At 40.0% G+C, this 17,427-nt stretch overlaps 1 protein-coding gene across 4 annotated transcripts in view; it reads left to right on the top strand.

Annotated features, from left to right (window-relative positions):
- STRN (striatin) overlaps nucleotides 1-17,427 on the top strand; it is a 69,658-nt gene that overhangs the window by 617 nt on the left and 51,614 nt on the right. For all 4 annotated transcript variants that reach the window (XM_066993904.1, XM_066993906.1, XM_066993903.1 and 1 more), the window contains exon 2: nucleotides 12,262-12,365. In XM_066993904.1, coding sequence (XP_066850005.1) covers nucleotides 12,262-12,365 — 104 coding nt within the window. The remainder of the gene's footprint in view (nucleotides 1-12,261; nucleotides 12,366-17,427) is intronic.

Genomic DNA, 17,427 nt, shown 5'->3' on the forward strand with positions numbered 1-17,427 from the left:
CACGGCGCGACATGGCGGCGGGCGGCTCCCGGCCGCTCCCCTGCCCCACCGCCGGGGGCCTGCGGCCGGGGGAGGCGCTCGGCTGCCCCCGGCGGTGGGGCTGCGGGGCTGCGGCGTGCGCCCGGAGCCGTCCGGGGGTGCCGGGGCTCGGCGGCAGCTGATGGATGGCCGGGGGAGCGCTGCCTTCCCGGGGGAGCTTCCTCGGGCTTGTTCAGCAGAGGAGTCTCGGTTGTAAATCCTCCCAGCCCGCCTTAGCGGGAGCCGTGTCTCCTGGGCTTCCTTCTTGGGTCTCCCGTCCTCGCCCCGAACTTCCTGGCCATCTCTTGTCTTTCTGTTCCTTTCCTTGAACGTGCTGGCTTCGTAGAGAGAGTCTTGAGCCAGTTTAGCAACATCTGCCACTTCTCTGTTTTTTTGTTTTTTTCTTTTTTCTTTTCTCTTTTTAATTCGCAGGAAAGTCACCCCTTTAATTGTACTTTCTATAGTAACATCGAGCAAAACCCCTCTGAGAAGAGTGGCAGATGTGACGTTCCTCGCCCAGCCTTGGTTCCCTTGCAGGAACTCAAACGAAGTGGTTGTGAGCATGAGAGAGATGTAATTTTTATTCTAACTTCAGTGCTTTGATGAAAAATTTGTTAGTAGCAGAATCGCGTTTCTATTCACTATATCCAGTAATTATTACGTAGACAGTAACCAGCTTAGGTTTGTGTAACAAGAACACTGCGTGTCACATATCGAGGTATTTATGAGACTCCCCTGGGTGTTTTTGCATAGCTGATACAGGTCTCACAGATTGCTCTGGAGAACAACGTCTGTTTTACAGGTCCTCAGAAGTTCTGCCAGTACTCTCCTAGTAATAACACTGTGCACATTTATAGTGCCCTCCAAGACAAGAGGCAGGCATGCCATTCCTCCCCTTCTTCCCCCGCCTTCCCAAGCATCCCTCAAAAGCTTAGTGAGTGTCACGGAAGAGACAGCAGGAAGGAAGCAGAGTGTTGAAGCTGTGTGCCGAAGTCGTGTATTCTCGGTGGCAGAACTGGGAATATAACCCGATTACAAGTTGCTTGCTTCAACTCCTTTGGCTCTTGCCAAAACGTCTCAATAAAGTTATAATTAGCTGTGACTGGCATTGCCACAAGCCGTAACAGCATTTATCTGCTGCAGAGTCATGTTCAGAAAGGTGCAAAATTCTTGGCTGTCTCCGCAGGCATCAGGCATGACGTCTGCTGTGACCGTGTTCGGTCGAATGTGCTTTGATCCATGTGAGAGGTTTGCGTTAGGGGCTCGGCAGCTGCAGGAGGGCTTTTCGAGGTGCTGCGTGTGCAAGCAAACGATGAGCAGCGTTAATTAAAAACAGATTCCACGCTGCTTCCGAAGCCTTTTGTTGGCCTATATATTTGGAAGTGTTTAACAGAATAATGGAAATTTGAGGTCATGCAGTCTCTCTCTCTCGAGATAAAGATACAATGCTCCTGATTGTACTTTACTGGCCTTCCGTACAATGTAAATTAAATGTTAGATTGCCTGCTCTCTTGGAAGGCTGTGTGGCAGGGATCCTCTTTTGTATGGTGTTGTTAATATCCCATAAATTTTATCTCTAATTCATCTTGCTTCTTAGAGGTTGACTTTTTATCTCTAGTTTCTTACTGCTGTGATATTTAAATACTTGAGATATTGCCCTGCTTGGCTGCTGCTCCGCAGTCAGTGATTAGTTAAGCTATACTCTCTTTCTGAAAACTACCTCATAAGTCAATCCAACTGTGATTTCCTGTCTTCCTTTTCTTCCCCTCTGGGCTTCTTTTTCTTTTTTTCTTTTTTCTTTTTTTTTCCTTGTAATTAGTTGTGTGGAATTAAATGTGATATTCAGCTAGAGTACCTTTCTGTTGAGTTATGTGATGCTTATTCAGGTGACACACACCCTTTCCCGGAGTTTAGAAAAATACGTGAATTGACATGTCAGGCATCTTGCTCTCTTCCTAATTACTGGTCTAACACTGCTTTCCCAAGGTTTTTCTTCCTATCAAGTGCCTAAATTTTGCTTTCCCTGGCAAGTATCCATGTTTGCTGTGATTTTCTAATTATTCTTCTTTAATCTTTAAAAACTATTATTGCCTCTACTATATAATCTTCTTCATTCAGGGTGAAAGAGGACTTCAATATTTATGTCTATGCAAGTGTCATTAGTAAGCTGTGTATTTCAAGTCAAATTGAAAACAGATTCATACAGGGCTTCCCTAGATGCGTATATGCTAATTACGTATTTCACTATTAACGCTTGCTTTGTGTTTACAGTACTCTGACATCTGCAGATTGAAAAATTACCCTAATAATAAACTTTCATGATGCCTTGTGTAGTAATTCACTAGGAATAAATACTAACTTTACTATTTTTCCTTCTGGTATTCACAAACCATGTTTTATAGTGCTATCGCTTGTTTTTGTATCTTTTCAGAAACGAGCAACTTTCTTTTTGTTAAGTTCTGTAGGAGCTGCTTGGGAGAGTTGACAAGAACGGGTTTCCTGTTCTGGAAAAGGTTTAAGCTTCCATTTTTTTTTTTTTCCATTCTGCATTTTTCTGGACTGCATTTCCACGGCATTTCAAAGTTGTCTTTATGCGTTGGACCAGCCCATCCCAACAGCTTGATCAAGAGACGAGCACGTGCACAGACCCACGGGCATTTTCATCTTTCCTGGAGGCGCACAGGGTTTGATCTGCTGCCTGGCCTCAGCCGTGGGCCTTCTGCCTGCCCGGGGGTGGTTCCCTGTTTTGCTCCGTTGTTGGTGGCGTTAATGAGCAGCGTTAATGAGCAGCGCCCTGCGTTCGGGGGCAGCATGTGGGGGCCCTGTATTGGGAGCTCCCGGCGGAGTCAGTGGGGAAGGCTTCCCAGGGGAACGCTCTGTTGCTCCTAGGGAGTAAGGTGCATGTTTTGCTTTTGACAAATCAATGCCTTTCTGGCAAAGATGCTGGTTTGCAGATACTCTGCTGGTGTGCCTGACATTTCACAAATGCTCTAAATTGCAGCAAACTGCTATACCATGTATGTGTAGGCACCCCAAACCCTGCTAAGGAATTTTCTTGCTCCTGTCCTCTCCGCTGATAGCTTTCATTTCTTCCGACTGATAACTGTTTCTCTGAAGTGGTGGAATGGTTGGAGTAGTGGGACCCGATACGGTTATGCCAAAATTTGTTTTGACTAGGTAAGCTTTCCTTTGAGAAGGCTTGCAAAGAGGTTATGGAGAGAGGCGAATGTCCTGTGTTTGTCTCTCTGCAGCTCTGTTGAAAATATTCCTGTTGTAAGACAGTGCCAAGAGGGGGGGGGGGGAGAGAGAGAGAGAGAGGGGGGAGAAAAAAAAAGATAGGGAAGGAGTTATGAAATGAGATAAATTGTGGTTAAATGATAGCAAACAACTGTAATAAAAGGAATGTGGTGGAAATGACAGATAAACACTTGAGGTCGGTTATGGAAGTCGGATTTAGCAATTGCAGCTCCCTGGGGGTCACTGGTGGTGATCTTCCCTCCTGCTGCTGCTTTTCTGAGGCAAAAGGCAGGCAGTGAAGCCAGGCTTAGTGAATGGCAAGATTGTGTCCTTGGAGATAGGCGAGCTAAAGTAATGAGGAGAGGGGGCAAATCAGACAGATGGCTCTGGCTATTTATAGTGTGTTTTAGGACATTGGTTACTTGATTCAGAAATAGTTGATATTTACTGTTAGTTGGCTTTTAGATCGTGGTCTTCTTATTAAGTTAACGGTTCTAGTCAAAAATCATTCTGATAGCTGGACAATACAGAAATACTGCTCAGAGAAAAAGAAGCAAGCGCTAAGTTGATAATATCAGCTGTTTAGTTAGAAGAAAACTCCTGAGGCGTTGAACGTGGTTTTGACAATAAAATGGAAGATAAAATGGCATTTGAAGAAGTTTTGTGTAAGATTTTTCAGATATGAACACGTACATCAAATCTCAGAGGTTCTCTGTGAAAAAGGAATTGGCAGAAGTGCTGTGGAAATCTTTGATAAAATATTTCTTCTGGTAAGGCAGATATTACAAAGAAAACAGTGATTAGTATTAAATTCCTCTCCACCCCAAAAGGACAATATTTTCAACTTATGTGTTTCAAATACATCAGATAAATCAAAAGAAAAGTGGATGAAAATAAGTCAGAAGACTGAGGGCATGTTTAGTTGGGAAAGATGATGCTAACTGGGTCTCAGTGACTACCAGATGTTCTTTCTTCTGATAACTTCTTTTAACAAATCTTCTGATAACTTCTCATAGCAAACTTTCTAGTTGCCAAATTTGTGTGAAGCAAAGAGAAGCTTTTCTGCGCTCCTTTTTTCCTGTTTGTTTGCCTACATGCACGACTGCCAGCTAATCCCCATATTCTCATTGATAAGCCGTCATGACTTGTCTTATTCAAACCAGGAGGACTGGTGGGAGTAGACGCTGAGTGACTAAAGAGCTACATTAGAGAAATCTGGAGCTTTTGTGGAGAAGTAGAATGTAAATAAAATCTGATGAGACCAGTTCTCTGCAGGTCTGTACTTGAGTTTTATAGACTTGTGATATTTTTTGTTGCATAAATGATCCCAGTGTTTCCAAGCATCAGGTTTTCACATTCCTCTCAAATCTGTTAAAACCTGCAAGTTAGCAAAAGTGCATGAAATGCTTTTTAAATGGGTCTAACTCTTTTAGGAAGGTGCTGCTGTAAATGTGAACATGGTATGAGCAGGCATAGAATTTTGTAGATGTGTGAAGGCTTACCATTGTCTCCAAGTGGTCTTTCAAGCTTAGAAACTTTTTTTCACAGTGTTATACTTCAGAATAATAAAGTACTTTCTGATTTTCGTGATTTGCTATTTAATATTTAAATTAATACTAAAGTAAAAAATAATTTGTATTGGTCTAGGTGCACAACCTTTTTTTTATGTCAGGTTAGCCTATAGTGAAGGATCATGTGTCTTTTTGGATGCGTGTTTATAAACTAAATTGGTATGGCTGTGTGCTACTCCAGCTGTAGGACTCATTTTTCTGTTGAAGGTCTTGGCTCATGTCACTTTTATTGCATAAGGGGTAAGTAACTTTGCACTGTTTGAACAAGAAGTTGCAAATATAACTCGCCCTTTATCTGCGTTTCAGTAGACACGGAGAGTTTATTTACTAATTCCAGACCAGGCTGTGTAAGATTCCCAAAGGAAGATCGCATGCATCTGAAGGGATTTTTGGCTCACCTTGATTTAATGCTAAAAGAAATAAGGCTATACAAATGTTAAGCCTCAACTAAAATTGATATCTGTACACAGTTCTGTGAGAAAATAGATGGGTATTGGTCAGCAACCTACTCACATATTTGGTTTGGCAAGGCTGCCAGGCCTCCTCAAATCATCCTTTCCAAGTTTGTTAGCTAAGAAGTGGCAGGAACTGACTGATAAACAGGGGAGAGATTGTCATCTTTTGGTTTTGAAATGCTGAGGAATGCTTAGATACTTGAAACAGGTCTTCTGTATCCCTTTAGAGCTCTCAGGATCCAACCTTTGCAGACAATACACTAGAAATAAAAATACCCTCAAGAGGAAAAATGAAGGTTTACTTTATTATAGTGGCCTACTTGGTGTGTGGTGGTAGTTTGATTCATCTAGATGATTTCGTTTCCCTATTTGTACAGAGTTTGCTAATGCAAACCAAAATGGAATATATTGAAGTAACCCAGCAACAAAGAAGTTAAATGCAAGATTGCAGTGTGGAAAGATCGCATTTTTCTGCTCTTAGCCAGGGATATGTTTCCTTTTAGGGCAGTCAGGCGCATAGGGCAGGATTGCAAAAGCATCCAACAGAACCGGCATGCATGATGTTCATAGCTGTGCTTGTAAACAGGAGGTGAGAACAAAACTATTTCATTTTGTGTCTGCCCCACTTGGTGCTGCGGTCAGTTCAGGGTGGCGGTGCGTGCCTGAGGGCACGGCGTAGGTGTTCCTGACGGTGGCAGCGAAAACCAATAGTGTGCGCCCACTGCCTTGGCAAATGCTCATGCGGTTGTCTGGTTCGCTCCTCTTCCTGTGGCAGAGCCACTGCCTTTCTCCTTCAGATTTGTTCTCCCTTGTCTCGCAGTGCCCAAGTGATGCATTTGGACCGTGAACGTCCATTGTTGCAGTTTAGATGCGGGCCAGAAGTCTGTTTATTGGTCTTGGTGCTGGTTGCTCTTGCTGCATTTCTGCCCTTCTGTGCGTGGGATCTTGTATGGCAAGTGGAAAGGAATTATATTCGGACATCTACAGTTTGGACTTGAGCTCATAATACGCTGCTATTTTGTGACAAGGCACCACAGTGTTGCCTACAGAATTACATCACGTCTAAAATGTCATCTCGTTGTCCTTACGTCAGTCTGCATGGAGCATGCTCCTGTGACTCAAAAGGAAAAAAAAAAGTTAATGCTCGCCACTTAAGTGTACTACAGAAAGGACTGAAGGATTAAAGAGAATTTTAATTCTGAAGAATGATTAAATAAGCTGAATGTATATTGCTTGTCTAACTCAGCAGATATTTTAATGTTCGCAGTTGCTAGAATAGTGAAAGGCAGTACCAAGGAGCGGATAAAAGAGAGACTGGATATCTGAAAAGAGATCTACATAGTAAAGCACTTCAAACTGCAGAAAGAAAAGTGTTCCTGTTGGGTGAGATGATTAAATCAGTAATCGAGGTATTGCCAGGAATAAATTAGTAAGTAATCTTTGATTCTGGATGACCTACTAGGAGTTTTAAATTGACTGATAACGAGTTGGTTTTGAAACAATCTTTTCAAAGAGATGAAGAATGTAAGCAAATGGCTTTTGCAACTCTCTTTTCTTACTGTAAGCTATATCTTTGATCTCATTTGGATGGTTTAACTTTTCCAGCGCTTATCTCTAATGCCAGTAATGGGGTAAACTGATGCCGTTTTTTGGAGTAAAATCAAATCTTGAAACAGAAGGTAGCAAGTGTGTTTTAACCTGGTGATGGTTTAGGAGTTCAGACCTCACGTGCTCGGCAGGATCAGATGTTCTCCGCGATGGGAAGCATTCAGAATCAGTACCTGCATCCTGCTCCTGCCTGCGGTCCTACCGCATTTTGTGTTATCTTAAATGGCTGCAGGCACATAGAGAAGCATCCTAGCTTCTCTTTGCTCAGAGGACTGGGAGCTGCAAATTTGTGGGTGTGACTTTCAACATTTCTCAAGTGTGGCGCCTGAAAAATTGTTTGCCAGTGGTGCTAGACCGCAGCTATTTCCCCTTCATGTACACACTCAGGTATACCTGGTTTTTATCTCCTCTTCTCCCCCTGACTCTTCAGGGCATGCCTACACCTATTTACAAACAGACTTGACACGTATCGCTTCCGTGTGGCAACTGTAATCTGAAATGCTGAGCACACCTGACAGCCTGCAGAATTGTTCTGGCAGATCTTGGCAGACCGGTTAGGACGACTGTTGTAGGCTGATCCATCTGTAAAGCTGTTTCGCTATTCTAGCTATTTACATGTTTTTACAATATTTTCCTCAGAGTGTTTTCCCTCCCTTGCTCTCTATCTCCCAACCTTTTAAGACCTTGTTGTTGAATTAGAGAAGTGATATGTACAGGATTGCATATCTTAATAGCTCTTAATTTGCCAAATGATGTCTGTTGACCTTCAAGTGCCCCAACATTTGAAGTGATACTTATTTTAAAATATTAAGAGAAATATTTTAAAGAAATGAATGGAAAGGCATTTAGTGTTTTTTGAGTCTTAATAATTAAAAAACACAAACATACCCTTTTAACTTAAAATAGCTGTAAAGGTTATAAACAGATAGAAGTTGATAGTAAACATGAGTAATTTGTTTAGTAGCCATAGCATTGTTTCTTTGTAAACATTTTCTGTTCAAGTTAAAATTTTTGTTACTATTTTGCTTTTCTGTAATGTCAAGATGCCAGTCTAAGATGCGCAGGTATACCTTTTGACATCCTTGTCACTGTGGGTGATGATTCCAGAAAGTGTAAATTTCAGCCTACTTTTTAAACGTTGACAAAATCTGTATGTATTAATATGCAGTGTAACTGTTTGATGGTATTTTTGTATCTAGAAAACATGTATTAGGAAGGCAACAACTTTAAAAATAATGATAATGTTTCTAACCCAGTGCTAAGTAACATGTTGCCTTACCGTTTTGTCCGTTTCACAGTAAAGTGATCTTAGAGACTGCTGGGGAATTTCTTAAAACAGCAATGCACATGAGATTTTGTTTTTATTTTTTTTTTTATTTTAAACTTAAAAATGAATTTTATTTTTAAAATCTCATGGTGAAGAAGTGGAATAGTTAAGATAGCTACAGTGCTTTTATCTTAGACCAGATGCACTTGAAACTTAAAGCTTTTGTTGCAGTTGGTAATACCAAAAACTTTAATAGATAAAGTGGGGGAAAAATGGACTGTACAAGAGTAGCTGACACAGACTATCAGACTGTTCCAGGTATCCTAATGCTCTTTTTTTTTTTTTCTCCCCTTCTTCCCCTCCACATGACTCTTTTGATTTTAATTTAACAGATTAGCTGTAATACAGTAACTCCTAGCACTCAGCTGGGAATAAACAGGAGGTTGATGCTGCTGTGATGCTTTAGTGCTGAGCCAGCAGGGCTGGCTGCGTTATAGAGAGCTGTGCCCCACCCATAGGGCAAGAAACAATATGGGTTTTTGCGTGATCCCCGTAGGCAGTTTTAGAGGTTTCTGATGACTAGTTTACAGCTTGATGCATTTTATTAGCTAGAAGGGCAGTTGTCGCAAAACCTGTTTGTTGGGCATGGTTGTGAATTCTTGACATTTTTGGCAAACTTTCCGAGGAGTGGCCAAAGCACAAGTGTAAAGCAGTGAGTGTTACAGTTTATGGGGAACTGAAGCATTCCTCCCTTGCTCTGTAGCTGTCAGGTAGCTCCCACCTATGGTTTGGCTTGCACTAAAGCTGCAACAAGAAGTTGTCTGTGCAGTCCAAATTTGTTTATAAAATTCTGCCATTTACTCTGTAATTATAAGAAAACTGTAGTTGTGCAGTTCAGTTATACTTTCTGTCATGTCAGCACTCAGACCTCTTACATGTGAACTGTTTGCACAGATAGTTATACAGGTATTGGTTAAATATTTTGATCAGAAATGATAAACCTAGAATTATAATCATTTTGTGCTACAGACTGAGAAAATACTGCTCGATCTCATCATTTGTCATTTTAGCTATGTAAATTAAGTATTATTCATTTATATTACAAATTGTTGCATTTATGGTATGAACATCTAGGTTCCTCTGCATGTTTCCAGTTAATTGCCAAACATTGTAAAGAAGGAAATATGCTTCTGACATACGGGCTGTTTGGTATTATGGTTAATGTAAGATTTTAGTTATTATTTTAATGCTGTCCTCATGTTTGTTACAATTTAAACTTAATATTTTCATCAAGAATTTCTTAATTAGTGACAGGAAACTTTCAGCATACATAAAGGATGATTTAAGACCAACCTAATTGTAATTATTCCATACTTCCATAAATGAGGAGTAAGGATTGCTAATTCCTGATGAGAAAGATCGGGAAATGTTCTCCTTACTTTTCTGAGTTATGAATGTGAAATGAAACGAAAGCCAAAGCCTGTGCAGGGCTGGAAAGGCAACTCATGGGCTGCTGATTCCAGCCTGTTGTTGCTGCTGCGTGCTTTTCGAGTAATAACTGTGAGCTTTTCTTGGAAGCCTAGGAACAAGAAAAGTTGTAAGACATCAGTGACAGCGTTGGTGTACCACTGACAGTAAAAGAGGTTCAAAGAATCAATTAACATTTCTTCCAGCGGCCTTTCTTCATGTATAGTATGGGTATTACCTACAGAGCGTGCTGGTGGCTCTGAGTAGGTACAGCACAATCCTTTTTTTCCCTGCTGAATTATAAAACACAGGTGCTTCAACTCCAGAGGTGGTTAGTATGGCTATTTACGCTACTTTATGTGCTTGAGAGCTGCTGGCTCTCAAATGATTACTCAGGTCACAGAGCCCGGCCTGCCCTATAGCAGAGGCGTGCAGTGACGAGCAGCGCTGCTCACTTTTATGTAAAGGAGGTGTGTAGTACAGTATTTTTTAATCAAGTGCAGTTAAGTCTCTCATCTCAAAGCCACTCAGAGGCCATGTGTTTCCTCTGCCCAGGCTACTGCCGGTGGAGGCAGCGGCCGACCTCCCCGCTGGGCCTGGGGCGGTGAGGGCCGCGCCATGGCTGTGCTGCCGCAGGGCAGCGGGCGAGCCAGGCCCAGGCTGGCTGCTGCTGGCCGGCCTGCAGGGACACGGGCTTCATGCCTGGTGTCACTGGGCAATCCTTTTCATTTTGGCTGACCGCATATTCACATTATTTACTTTTTTTTTAATAGTATTCTTTAATGTTCTCTCGCTTTCTTAGTTGGAACAGTATGTGTTTGTTTCTGCTGGGCCTGTTTGGATCATGGAGAGGGAAATTATTATCAGGGTGCACAGCTCTATGCATTGTAATCTGGGGGCCTGTACAGTTATTGTAAACTGATTTGTATGCGCTTGACGTGTTTCTATCATTGATAAGCTGGTTGGGGCTGAAATGCTCACTGCACAGTTAAAATGTTCAGTGTAAGAAACGATGGCTCCCAAGACGGTACCACAACTTTCCCATCCTGTACAGTGAGCATTAAATTTGATTGCAGCTTTTTGCTCATTCCAGATTGAGTGCCAAGCGAGGAGAAGCTTGGTGCTTTCCTTTGATTCAGCTGAGGCTTTTTGGGAAGTGAAATACATTTTCCCCAGTGAAGATGAAGACTTCACTGGAGAGCAGCCAATGTTTGTCACGCGTCATAACCTGGCTGCTGTAGTTGGTGACGGTTAGCTAGGGCTTCTTCAGGTGTCTGTCACACTATTTACTGGCTGTGTTTGAGCAATGAATTTAAGTCAGCTGGTATCTTACTTTAAAGCAGCTGATCTAGCTGACCACCATCAAGCCAGGTAAAAACCTAAAGTCAAGTAAGTTATTCTTTAGAAGTCTCTGGCTCCATTAATTACAATATCTGGGGACTGCTTTCAAGATCATGGCAGCTAGGGACACAATATTTCTGTTTCTCCCAAGCTTTTCCTGAGAGATTGGTGCAGACTGCAGTACCTGTAGAAAACACCAGACTTGTTTATAAAGGGTGGTTGCAGAAATGAAAGATTTACTGGTCTTTGTGTTCAGCAGCTGATGGTCTAGACCAGTTGCCTTTTAGGCTGTTCATGCTTTTCAGCAAATACATGAAATGCTTTGAGACTTAGCTGCGGAGGCAGCATCAAAGCTTGTGATACTGAAAACAGTGGGCAGCTGGCAGTACAGGGGGGCTGAAGCGTGAAGTGGAGACTACCCATAGGTGTTTTTGTCTAAGTCGTACTTCATGAGCTGGGAGAGAACCTGCCTTTTGTAATGGGCTTGATTTAAGCATGAAGTACAAAAGCAGGTAGTTCTGCCTTTATGATTAGGAATGAGTATCTTGTGGTTATCATCATTTTCCATTTAAAGGAGGTTTTTCACAGGCAACTAAATACCTACTCTCTGCTGAAAGTCGATAAAGGTTAGATGTCTGTTTTACACTTCTGTTTACTTCTGTACCACTTCTCTCCTCTTCTCTCTCACCAAAATACCTTTCCCTAGTTTCCGTTTTTCTCTCTTAATTACAGTACTTCTGGAGAGCTTTCTTTAACCTATTTTAGTAAGTATTATAATTAACAGTTGGCACTGTATTACAAACAGGGTTTTATTTTTCTTTTAGCTGAACATGCTGTACTTCATTTCTCTGACTAGTATCATGTATCTAATGTATCTGTAGAACAGTGTACTAATTATATACTACTTCAGATAGTAAGTAGAAATACTTTTCCATCTTCTGCTTATTGTTGATAAATGCTTTCATCTGCTGAAGGTTTTTTTGTATGCTTACTTTATCTATTCCTTATCATTGATTGAATGTTTATCCATGAAAGTAAATAAAGCCCGTCAAACAAATTAAAATTGCTTTATTTCTTATCTTTGTATTTTTTTTTAGGATCTGTAATGAGCATGAAGTTTAGAAGGCTTATCTATGCAGTGTTTAGTTTAGGCATTTAATGTTTATGAAACGCACTAAGCCAACTTCTTTTGAACTGTACAAATCAATTTTAAAGTAACTTGAGGCGGGAGGAAGGGTTGAGCTCTGCTGAATGGTTTTGAGGAAACAGTTTCTACATTGAATATTTTCTTTTGCAGGCCCAGATCGCTTTCCTTCAAGGTGAAAGGAAGGGACAAGAAAATCTGAAGAAGGATCTAGTGCGGAGAATCAAAATGCTGGAATATGCACTTAAACAGGAAAGGTACGTTGATTTAGTGATGAGTACACGATGACAACATTCTGAAGACAGATACCGTTGCATCTGTGTTTGACCAAAATGAGAGAAATTTATTGTGTATACAATCAGCTCACAAATTGTTAAATAGTAATATTTACCAATAGTAAATAGTAGTCTAAATGTCTGTATTCTGGTAACAATAGCTAATATGATGTGGTTCCAGAAATATGCAAGGAAAGCCCACAGTTGATGAATAGTTAATTCCTTTTCCTTGGTAAGATTCCACCTAACTGTATAGATTATACCCCAGAATTAGTGTATTCCCTTTTGGTTCAAAGGGCTAGCTTTGTTTATTAATATCTAGTAGCTGTCATCTTGGCTGTCTTCAGTCTAGTAACTGTTAGGTTTTGATCTTGCTAAGTTTTTAGACTTTACAATATGATAGACTCTATGGGAATATCTTCTGGTTAATTGTGTAAGGAATGAAGAAATGTCTGTTTAGCAGTTAATAAAACGTTTGTTTCTTTGTTTATGGGAATTTCAATGGAAGTCTCTAGTCTGCTATACTGTTCTATACATATTTTCCTGTTGCTCTAATCTTTGAGGCAAACAACTTATTTTTACTGTGTTTGGAGAAGTATTTCTACTCCACTGATTTACTTCAGGGCAGGTTGACTTTTAATTATTATTTTTTTATTTATTATTAAGATGTCTTTTAAAATGCTTAACTGAAGTGTATACTTGTGGTACTACTGCAAAGCAATCATTGTTTAAGTACCATTTCTCTATCACGTAATTCCTACTTTCATAAAACGTTAATAAAACGAACTGTTCTAAATTGCTTGATTTAGTAGAAATATACATGTGCACATATGAGGAATAGATTATTGCTGCTAGATGAAAAAAAAGCATTCTAATAGTTGTACATCACTGTATTGTATTTATATTTTCTCATCTTACATGGGCTCTATTGGCATATGAGACATGCCTTACACCATCCAATTTGACTTTTTCCAGTAGTTACCAATTTATTTGCTAGCATGGGGCTGCAACCGTTTTTGTGGAATCAGTAGCCTCAGAGCTTCAGCATACTTGCTTTTGCCTCAGGGAGTTATCAGAGGAACGCTAAGGTAGACGGCCTTTTTGCCCAGGCCTTCTTATGGCTCTGATCTTATATCAAATAGCATAGAAAAATAACAAATGTCTGCATAATGGAGATAGTAGTTTATAGCCATGGAAAGTCTATTTGAAGCATCATTAGGAAGATTGGAGTCACTTTAAAAGAAGACAGAGAGAACGGAGTATGTTCTTGTACAGATAAAGTTATGCTATAAGGAATGATATTCAGTAACATTTCTTGTATTTCAAAACTAAGGGAGGTATCCTGGTTACTAAGGTATCTCTAATACTTCAAGTTCATAATCCAGGTAAATTAGTAATTTATCCAAAATTATCAGACTAGATAAATATATTTCTGTGCACTATCAAAGAAGCTTTGTAAGAGTGAATATTTTTAACTTCCATATCTGTAATGAAGATGTCTACCAGTTGCATTCAGTAAGAGCCAACTAAATTAATTAGGCATTTAAATCCTAATGCAGCATTCACTGTCAGAATTAGGAAGAATTCCCAGTGGTCGCTCGTTGGAAGTTTTTACATACATATCTTGTATTTTTTCTTACATTTTTTTCTGCAGTATATGTTATTAGCCTCGGTTACTTAGGTCAGTAAACTACATGGGCAGCTGATCTGATCGAGTTTGATGGCTTCTTTATGGGAGTGAAATAGTTCTCAAAGTAAATGTGATGTTTGTGAATGGTGTGTGCTGGAACAGCTATTTATAACAGTTTGTGGTTTTAAACAGCAGTATTGTTTGCCAGTTACTGAAGAAATGGTCTTGTATTTCTGCTGGCAATGTCTTCCAGCAAGTGTTCTTGCTTGATACTTGAAGGAATGGCAACACACTGAGCTTGGAAGCACTAATCTCTTTCCCAACACTTCCCTAAATCAGCTATTGGCCTGGTCAGCCAGTGGTCAGTTTATACGCTGGCTGTTGCCACTGGGAACCCAGGGCTGAAAAATGAGATCCTATGACGTAGAAAGAAAACATTTCTGGTCAAGTTATAACAAGGGTGGTGCAGGTGGGAGGGGGCAGGGAGACATCCCTGCATTCTTCCATTTCTGCCCTGGCCTTGCAGTGTACCAAAGTCTTCCTAGATAGGTCAAATAAATAGGTTATTAGTAAAGGGACAGAATGTGAAATTGTGACCCAGAGTAGAATGTGCTTGCAGTGTCCTCAGAGCAAGAAATGATTGACATTGGTTTTCTCACGTACATGCTTTTATGAGCTGCTATTTCGCAGAGTGGGTATTCAGCATTTCTTTTTTCCAATCTTTTTTTTTTTTCCCCCAAAGCTAATTATAAATAATAAGCTTTGGAAGCAGTGTCATTGTTCTCGATTTCATGGCACTTGCATGATTTTATAGCAGGGAAGGTAGAAAGTGGTGTTTACGTAAGGATTATCACGCTTTTTTCTGACAAATTTAGTTTTAATGTTCAGTCATTATCTCAGTAATTGTGAGATTACCTTTCCATTGTTTGTATATGAAGCCAAGTTATTTCTGCTGAAAAGTCTTAATACACTAAGGAGAAGAGAACTTAGAAGGGAGATAATTAGTAGTTAAGCAGTACCATCTTTTCATCAGCAGTTTTGCCAACATCCAGTAGATTGCAGTGCGAGGCAATTCGTACCTGAGGGTTACTTTTTATTACTATATTGATGGTTGCTCCACCACCAATAAATTGCATTATTTTCTCTGGATTTTCAGGAGCTAACCAAAATGTAGTACGTTTGGTTGCTCTATTTCTGTCAAGTACACGTCTAATTTAATAATCTAGTCTAGGTCATTTCCCGTCTTAACATATTCCAACCGAAGAACTCGACTCTTGGGCCATGTCTCTAGAAACACTTGATTTAATTTTATGTTGTTCTCTGCAGTGGTGTGTCTGATCAGAGTAAGGCTGGCGCCCTCTCCCCTGGGTAGAATATCTTGCAGTGCTGTTCCTGGCAGTCTTTCTTGTTTATGTCTCTTGGTTTGGCGGCGACTCCTAGATCTTCTACGGATGTTTTGGCAGGCTCCCTCAGCACAGCTGGATCAGATGCTGCAGGTCTGGCGACAGATATTTCCAAGAAACAGTGGCCTTTTTTGATTGGAATCAAACTTTTCTGTGTGAAGCATTCAGAAAAGTTTCATTGCTTTCAATTTTAGGAAATTTAGAAGGATGAAAGCTTTCAGCATTTTCCTGAGCAGCTCTTCAAGTGTTGTTGCAGCAATGTTGAATGTCTCAAAGCACCACTGTTCATGTAAAGGAAACACAGTTTAAAGATACCACTACTACTAATAATAAATGACTTGTACAACAAAGTGCAAAAGGCAGAGCAATTGTAATACTTACCTTACGAAGGCTATCTTCCTGGTAAAGTAGTTTCACAGCTCTGAAATAGGATTCTTCCAAACAACTTGCAAGGCTAGTTTTCAGATGGAAAATAACACCTGTAAAATTGTGCCCTTAAGGTAGTTATTTTCAAGTAATTTTCCAATCTCTGCATACTGTTAATAATGCAGATGTCATTTTCAGAAATTGATGTTATACTACCAAAGTTGATCAAGTTTCAGATAATAAGGCTTGCCTTAGTGATTGGTCTCTCCACTTGCCCTAAACCCCCGAAGCCACCTCCTTGTTTTTGACCAGGTGATACAAAGGGTGGAGGAACTTTGATTTTTCTGTACACTGATTTATAGAAGAAATTTATTTGATTTCCTTTGTGATAATAGCATCTCACTGCTGTGATATGTGAACTAGAGTTCAAAGTGAACTGTACAGGGCCAATTTCAAGCAGATAGTAACTGGAATATGTAATTTCTGAGGAAATGGAGAAATTAAGCATGACAGGTGGGCAGGAGACACTTGGTTACTGTAGGATTAGATAAATATAAACATGCTAAGGGAGTAAGCATATTAAGAATGTGTATAGACAAGAATTAGTTTCTTTCATGAAAAGATTCTTACCCTTTGGTTTCGGTATGTGAAATTGAATGGTCAAGACTGTTCCTTGCAGACTTAGAGTCTGAATCCTTGTGTTCAGCTCTTTCCTTAACATACTTCAGAAGGAAGAAGATTGTCTTTCATACTTCTGACATTGTCATCTGTACAATAAAGATGCTACTAATTAGAACAGAATTAGTATAGATTTCCCCCTCCTCTCAATGTGCTGTTAGCTATTTATCTCTCTCTCTTTTTTCTCTCTTCTAAACTGGAAGTTGACTGTAGTTGAAGATGGGTTCACCAGGTCAAGTACTCTGACGTGGTATTCATATTTCTGCTTCATATCTGACTGGTGTCTTGCTCAGCTACCTGAGTTTATGCTAATCCATTCTAATTAATTCAGGTTTGAATTTGGCATTGGATTTTCTGTCACTTCATGTAGGCAAAGGTCTACAGCTTTTTGTTTTTAACTTTCTCAATAAAACTAGAAGTAAGGATTGCTTTTTGGGATAGGCAATTAAAGAGCTGACAGTGTTTGTCAGCTTTTTTCATATCTGTGTTTCTACTTTTCTGTGCCTGTTTTGCCCAAAGTTAAATCTTCTGAAAGATGAAGTCTTAGTCCAGCTTAGTAATGAAATAAATTTAAGACCCTATGGCGTTTAAGACCATGTAATCTAGGTTATCCTCTTGTAGTAAGAAATAATAATAAAGACTTTAAAAAAAACTTGCATTATGAGGAGGAAAAAAAAAAGAAAAATGAAAAAAACCTACCATTAATAGATTAGAATGTGGATGGAGTGAATGCTCTCACTTTGCTGAACTGATTCTATAATGCACGTAATGAGGGGGGAAATTTTCAGTAAGAAGAGACAAAACATTACTGTTGATATAAAGGGGACATTTCTTCACTCTGCACTTACCCTTCTCATCTGGAATTAAATGTTTATTATAATTAGAGAGCAGCTGGATCAGTAGGGAATTTGTACTGTCAATACTTAAGGAAAAGAACTACTAAGCATTGCTAGCTACCCTCATCATC

Source organism: Anser cygnoides, chromosome 3 (assembly GCF_040182565.1).
Source record: "Anser cygnoides isolate HZ-2024a breed goose chromosome 3, Taihu_goose_T2T_genome, whole genome shotgun sequence".
NCBI lineage: Eukaryota > Metazoa > Chordata > Aves > Anseriformes > Anatidae > Anser > Anser cygnoides.